The following is a 7,561-nucleotide window of genomic DNA, read 5'->3' on the forward strand; positions in this document are numbered from 1 at the left end:
TTTCTCCCATAATTGTTGTTGTGGCATGAATATGAGGAGTTTTCATGACTAGCTTATGGCAATGTAACAATTTATTAGTTTTGGCTGTTTTTGTTTTTTTTACTAAATTGGGAACCTGCACTTTGCGAAGTAGTGGCAGCAGGAGATTGTCATTCAAAAAAAAGTGTTATTTTCCTTTGAAATGTCTTTAAATGTTGTTTGCGTTAAGACAAAAAGTAAGAGACACTTGCTGTCAGTTTTAAACATGTACTAAGAGTTTTTGAGCCCCGAAATCTGAGTCTGTGAATATCTTGCTTACTTTTTAAAGACCTCAACACAAGAAAATACAGTTTCAATTTACCACCTATAGATGAAAAAAAATTTTATAAGCGGAAATAAAACACAAGTAATAAGCAATTGTCCATTTTTACCGTTACTCTATTTAAAACCTTCATAGGTTTGAAAAGTGAAAAGATTAAACGGCAAAAAGAAAGATGCCAAGTGTCCCACAAAGTTCAAAAACTGCTGTTTATTAATGCAGAAGAATTGTGTTCAATTAGAAAAATAATAAAGAAAAGTCAAATAACGAAAACTAATACACAAATAAAAATTGCTTGTTTTAAGTTGTTTATTTGTTTATTTTTCATGTTTTTTTTTTTGTAACATGATGAACATAATGATTTTACTGCTAGCAGGTCTAACAGTTGAACACAAGTGCTGAATAGGTGGTGATTAATGACTTTCCAGCTAATTACACTTGTAGATCAACAGCTTTATTCTGACCTCAGCTGGACCTTCATGCGATAAGGTTTGGTGGTTAAAGTCGCCCCAAAAACTGGAGTAAAGTCTGGCTCTCCTGCATCCTCAGGCCAGGTGAACTTAAACTTCCTCAGCAGGGTCACCATTATGATGAAGAGCTCCATACGAGCCAGACCTTCTCCTAGACACACCCGAGCACCTGAGGAGTAGATTGAGACGAGGAGGTTTTCTTTGGCAGGTTTACAAAGTCTGGGTCTGTTTATGTGGTGGAAGTTTTTTCTTTTTTGCATCAGTACCTGCAGAGAACGGCATGAAAGCTTCTGGTTTGACGAACTCTCCCTGGTCATTGAGAAAGTTCTCAGGGTTAAATTCATTAGGGAACTTCCACTGTCCCTCCTCTCTCAGCACCGACAGCATGTTCTGGATGATGAGTGTACCCTTCAACATCAAACAAAACGAATAAGTGTTTATCTTCATTTTGACTGTTTCCAATCCACATTTATGAGCTGCTTCTCACCTTTGGAATAGAATAACCCCTGAGCTCTGTGTCTTTAGTTGTGCAGTGGAAGACACTGAGAGGAACAATGTTGGCAAACCTCTGCACTTCATGGATCACAGCCTGGATAAAGACAGATAATCAGATCTATGGCTCACAACTTTTATGAAATGTAAACATCAGTCAGTGTCATGTTGCAAAGCACCTGCATGTAGGGCATTTTGTGTCTGTCATCAAAAGAGACTCGATCTTTCCCCTCCAATATCTGATCAATCTCACGCTGGCATTTTTCTAAAGGAGGGAAACGACAGCAAATACCAGAGATGAGAATAACGTAAAGATGTTTCTAACGTTTGCAGACACAAAATGTAGTACAAAAAAAGTACAAATATTTGTTATGTTCTGCTTAATTTATGCAGTAGGTATACCTTGTATGTGTGGATAGGCCAAAAGATACAGAAAACCAGCAAGCATGGTGTTGGATGTTGTGTCAGTCCCAGCTATGTAAAGGTCAAAAGTCATTCCGAGGAGTTGTTGGTCGGAAAAGTCATTAGTACTCTGTAAATACAGTAGAGAGGTTATGAAAAATTAATAAATAAAATGAGCCTCTCTTAAGGTCAATTTGACATACTAATCTATGTCCAGATTAGCACTGGAACTTTGCACTGAATGTGTTTACACACCTTTTCCAGTTCGTCCAGGTAGCTGTCAACAAAGTCTCGAGGCTCTCCAGGAACTCTGCTCATTTTGTGTTCATTCACCAAACGTTTGGAAATATTCAGGAATGTCTTTAACAGAGGTTAGGATTGAACATTCATAAATTCAGCAAGTTTTTCTGAAATTTGTTGGAATCCTTTTGCATCATTACCTCCATATTCCGAAAGGCCTTGGTAAAGGGCAGCGGAAGGCTCCGAATCCAAGGAAAAGCGTCATACATCTAGTGACAAAGAAATAAAATAAAATGCAATTTTTATGTCTGGACTGCAAAAAATGCTCTTTCAAAGAACAATCCTTTAGAATAATCTGGCATTTTCAGGTTCATATTTTTAAATGTTAAGCCTGTGAGACTCGTACCAATCAAAATTAAATTAAATTCTAACTCTCCCTCTTTGGCCTCATATATAGTGCATTTTAGGGGTGTAAGGATTTTTTTTTAATAACCATTCGATTCATATTATAATTTGTGGTTGTCGATCTGATTCATAGTCGATAATTGTTCATTTTGAACAATCTGATTAACAGATTAAAATTGATCCAAGACATCTTTGGCTAAAAAATCAACCAGAGATAAATACCTGACAGTGCAAGTGAAGTTTTCCAGATTCATTAGATTTCTTCAAGATAGTCAAGTCTAAATTAAACATGTGTACAAACTAACAAGTAAACAAGACCATTCACATTTTAGTTTTCTAAAGTTCAGCCCATTGTTGTTTTTCCAAATCAAAATAATTCAAACAGAACATTATTGGAACGTTCTACCACACTGCATTGTCACATGTCTTTGCTAAATTCAAAGTGTTTCCACACATTAGACTGTAATGATGGTTGATCCTTGTGATAAAACTTGGTTTACGTTGTAGTAAAATAAACATATCATGCCTCAATCCAAATGAGATTTTCCAATTAATTGATTTATTAATTAATCGATTACCCCTAGTGCTTTTGCTTGTATCACCAATAAACAACGGCTCACCATTGCCCATGGTCCGTTTGCTATTTTAAGAATTTCAACGAAGCACTGAACAATCTCCGTGATCATCCCATCTTCATAATCGTAGCGTGTGTTGAATAGAACCTTGCAGATGATGTTGGAAGCTGCATTATGAAACATAACTTGTGGACTCATGGTTTTACCTGTGAAATAGAAAATATCCTCTGATAGATCAGACAGAACCGCTCAAGGAGAAGCTGAACACAACAGTTTATTTTGGTGATCTATGGATGCCATACCTATGTTTTCCTCCAGCTTTGAAACGGTAAATTGAATTTCCTCATGAATTCGTTCCTCCATTGATATTTTTCCCAGACCAAAGTTTCTTAAAGTCATCAAAGTGAAGCGACGGTGGTCTCTCCAAATGGAACCATAATCTGCAAGAATCACTCCTGCCACAAAATTTGAATTGGTAAAAAAAATAGAAATGGTCACAAATCCTGTGCAACGGATATTTAAAAGTCAAGCTTTGGTATGTTAGCATTGAGAATGACAAATTAGCTTCGTGCAATTGTAATAAAATTACCATTAATGTTTGTTAATGGATCCTAAATTTTGAGGTGAAGCGTTCCATTAAAGCAATATCAATCTAGCATAAAAAGAACATCATTTTTTGTTGATTTACACTTCTTTTAAAATAAAAATTAGCCTTGGCAATAACTTTTTTTTCTACTTTTGTACAGCTTTATTTTTTTTATTATTTAAAATAGGGCCACATTTTTAAGAAAAGAAGATCTGATTATAGGGAGATTGCACTGGAGAAAAGTTCCCAAAACCAAACACCATTTAACCTTTATCTTCCATTGATTCTTTTTTTAGCTTCTGGTATCCAAAAGTGCCAACAATTGTATGCATCCATATGTTTACATGGGTCCTAGATACAGTGGTCAATAATTGTCTCCTTCAAGAATGGACATAGCACGATTCTTTATAGGAAAACTGGAAGTTGTTCTATAAAATTACAAACACAACTTTTTAACTGATCTTCAATATCATCTCCAAACTGAAGTTTGCATTCTAAAAAATGGTTTATATCAGACAGGTTGTGTAGGTTATCTTCAACATTTTTGCAGTTTAGGTTTGAAGGATGACGGGGTCTGCTCTCAGCTGATCTCCAGTTTCATTGGGCTACCAGAAGGCCTGCTATGACAACCCTTCACCAAGGTCATTGTGTTTAACAAGTCATAGACAACAACGAGACAATTCATAAGAAAAATGGCATGCAAGAAAGTGATTACTATGGATGGATGTCCTTATCTGGGACTTTTGACTTGTTGCTTAAGATTCATTTTTCATTTCTTCTCAAAACAAAAAGAACTCTACCTTTCCCCCGGGTTATGTCATTTATAAACGTATTTTGAGGTCGTCCAGCGAAATCCGTGGCTTTGATCATGATTGCCTCCTTCATGGCTTTTAGACCGTTGACGACGACGACTGGTCTTGAACCGATGAAAAGACTGTACACGTTTCCATAAGACTCCTTCATCTAGACAAGAGAAACACGTTGTGGTTTAAAGGGATTAAACACTTGAGATCTGTTTGTTTGTTCCGTCACCAGAACAAATTCAGCTGAGAAAAAAATCACATTTGAAAATCGAAACAATTTCAACAATTAGCACGCTAAAATGAAATTAATCAATTTTTAACAATGCAGCTAAATGAAGATCTTTGTATTTTAAGACCATTTCAATTTTAGTGGATCAACTGTTGATGCATTTCCTCCTAGAAAATTGTTGTAAAACATTATTCTACATTAAGACTTACTTAGTATGTAATGATTTTAAGATTCTGATATTTTTAGAGTTGATGTTAAATTCGTTTACTTGAAGGTCATTTGTAGGGTCCAGATGGCATGGCATTGTATAGGTCAAAGTTAAAACATCGCAAAGGAATTCGTTCAAAACATTGTAGTTATTAAGAGTCTTTTGTTTTAACACTGGTCTAATTCCTCACAGTTCATTTAAAAATGTTTCTTTTGTGAGCAAGTATCACAAAGGTAAATGTTTAAATATAGACCAATAAAACTAAATTGATGTATTTTACAACTAGAAACAGTTGTTTTTAAAAGTTCAGCTTCTTTTCAATTCATGTGTCTATTGGTATTGACTAAAATGACTGTATTTTATGTGTGTGTTATTTGTTCATAACAAAGGAATACAAAAACATTTCAAGTATTATCTAATTTAAATGGTGTTTTACTTCAAAATTAACATAGAATTGATCAAATGTCTTTATTGGTGAATCGAAAGCAACTGAGGAGTTGACTCAAAAACAGGGAGAAATGAAGGTCTCTTTAATATTTTTGTTATCTAAGTCAATGTTTTCCAATCCTGGTCCTTCAATACCTCTGCCCCATTTTTTTTTTTTAATCTGTAACAGGGTTGATCTGAAAACCTGTGGCTCAGTTATCATGTCTTTGCTGTTCTGATGAGTTCAATCAGGTGTATTAAACAAAAAAAGTTTAAAAAAAAAAGTTTTGACTTCATCTCATGTAAATTAACTGAATGATCTGTACAAGTTATCAATGCAATCATTAAAAAACATATTTTGCTTAAGATTTTCTTTTATTTTCTTACCTAATTCAGTATTTTATTAACAATGTATACAATTTTAGGAATTCACCTAAAACTACTTGTAAGAATATATTTTTTGTGCATTTTTGAGTTGAAGCCGAAACTTTTGAAGATATAAATTTATTCAAAGGTTTGCTGAAAGTAATGCCAGCTCAAAACTCTAATCATTACAGAAATTCATGAAATAAACTTTCAAAGTATTAAAAATACCTGTCATTATTTGTTTATGCAGAACAGAATGTTTTTCTCTGACTTGCAACCTGAGTTGGATCATATCCAAGTTGGTAAGAAGTTAACTGAGATATAAATCATTAAAGTACAAATTATATTATCGTTTTTAAATTTATTGACAACTGCACAATTTTGGTCATAATTTAACGCAGTTTTACCTTTTCAAAGTCCATCAATGGGTTTTTGAGGTCCAGGTTCAAGAGGTTTCCCAGTACAGGCAGACTGAGGGGTCCTGGTGGGAAGCTCTTGGGCCTCCGTAATTTAAATTGAAAGATGATGAAGAAAATGCACAGCCACAGCAGAAATATTGAAACAAGCATGATGAAGAAAAAAAAGCTGCCTTGGTTGACCTGAAGTGGGGCTCAGCTCTCAGCTTCTGCTATCCAGCTGTACTTTGTTCCTTTTTTTTATATTTCAGGGGAGAGGAAGGGAGAACATATTTAACATCAGCAAGTCCAGATAAGAGAACTTGCCCTTCAAAAAAAAAAAAAAAGATTATGTAAAACATAATCCATGCTGACTCATGGTATGACCATGCCAGTCTTTAACCAAATTTTAAATCTATTAAAATGCTCTAAGGTAAAGCATTTAAAAAAGGAGCATATCATAAAAAGACAGATTTTAAAGGAAGAGAACCCAATCTATGATGGCAACATTGTGCAGTACTTGTGTGTAAAAGACAATTGGACCAAAACAGTTTATTCCAGACATGTCTAAAGTCTAGCCACTAGTCCAAATCTGATTGGTCAGTTTACAACTTGAAAAACTTGTACAAAATGAAAAAATAGCATGAAAAAATAGAATTAACGAGAATGTGCTATAGAGGGTATCATAGTGAGAATGGTTTCTCTGACATATGACTGAGAAACAGCTGTTTATTTCTCAGTAGAAGTACTTCCTGTTTAGAGCACAAGGGGTAGGGATCACTCAGTCCGGTTCTTTATATACAGTCAATGGTAGGAAAAGGCAGCTGGTTACATAGTAAGAAGGTGGCCTGCTAAAAGCCCTGACACTTGCTCTTAAAGTCCCACTCCAACCATATTTTTTTCTTAGTAAAATAGTTCCAAGTGATCTTTTAATTGTGATTATAAAGTTTTTAGTGAAAATCAAAAAGCCTTTGTCTTTTTTTTTTTTTTTAAGAGATATTTTGTGCACAGTGGCAGTAACTCATCAGAAACACAATTCTGGTTTATGGGTGGGACTGTTGACACAGAGCAACCCGTCCCCCTCCCCGTCGTTGAGAGCTCTGTTTGTGCACTCATGGGCAAACTTACAGCCTCAAACCATTTCAGTATCTGCATCAGTAGTCTGAGCTTTTCCAAGCATCCGGTTTTCTGATCCAACGTGATTTGAATTAAGAAATATTAAGAAATCCAGATTTAATCGTTAATTATTTGATATGGGTCTTCTACTCTGAAAAAAATTCTACCAGAACATGTTAGAAACACAAAAAGACGATTTTCATTGGAGTGGGTCTTTAACTTTAACAATTATTAGAACAAGTTAACCAACTCCAAAGGAATTGAGTTTGTTTGAGAATAAATATGAGAAATATGCATATGCATAATGCATGCGGATGACACAGTTTTCTTTGTTCACGGTCGCTCCAAAATTGCTGTTGCTGCAAATCTCGCCAAAGCGATGTCATGTGTTGGAAGCTGGTTGCAGGAGTCCTGTCTTGAGCTGAATATTTCTAAAGCTGTGGGCATGTACTTCAGTAAGACAAACAGAGCATCACCTGACCCCGATATAGAAATTAAAGGAGAAAAGATTGAGATTGTCAGCCATTTCAAGTATCTTGGTTTAACGATT

General features: G+C 35.0%; 1 protein-coding gene across 1 annotated transcript; it reads right to left on the bottom strand.

Annotated features, from left to right (window-relative positions):
• Positions 1-589: 589 nt before the first annotated feature.
• LOC112152620 (cytochrome P450 2J6) lies at positions 590-6,397 on the bottom strand. Its single transcript, XM_024282306.2, has 11 exons — positions 5,908-6,397; positions 4,269-4,431; positions 3,185-3,337; positions 2,928-3,088; positions 2,103-2,171; positions 1,918-2,022; positions 1,663-1,792; positions 1,440-1,525; positions 1,256-1,357; positions 1,035-1,176; positions 590-937 (listed from the first exon to the last, which is right to left on the bottom strand). Exons 1-11 carry the CDS (start codon positions 6,067-6,069, stop codon positions 753-755), a joined length of 1,458 nt encoding a protein of 485 aa, XP_024138074.1. The 5' UTR covers positions 6,070-6,397; the 3' UTR covers positions 590-752.
• Between the last annotated feature and the right edge of the window lie 1,164 nt (positions 6,398-7,561).

The sequence above is a fragment of the Oryzias melastigma genome, linkage group LG6 (assembly GCF_002922805.2).
Source record: "Oryzias melastigma strain HK-1 linkage group LG6, ASM292280v2, whole genome shotgun sequence".
NCBI lineage: Eukaryota > Metazoa > Chordata > Actinopteri > Beloniformes > Adrianichthyidae > Oryzias > Oryzias melastigma.

What these genes read in the sequence shown, in the direction of transcription:
- LOC112152620 (XM_024282306.2), bottom strand. Translation starts at nt 6,069, where the DNA reads ATGCTTGTTTCAATATTTCTGCTGTGGCTGTGCATTTTCTTCATCATC. An exon ending in TGACATAACCCGGGGGAAAG is followed by an intron (nt 3,338 to 4,268) that starts GTAGAGTTCTTT and finishes ATTTTGTGGCAG; the next exon opens with GAGTGATTCTTGCAGATTAT. An exon ending in AAAGCTGGAGGAAAACATAG is followed by an intron (nt 3,089 to 3,184) that starts GTATGGCATCCA and finishes TCTATTTCACAG; the next exon opens with GTAAAACCATGAGTCCACAA.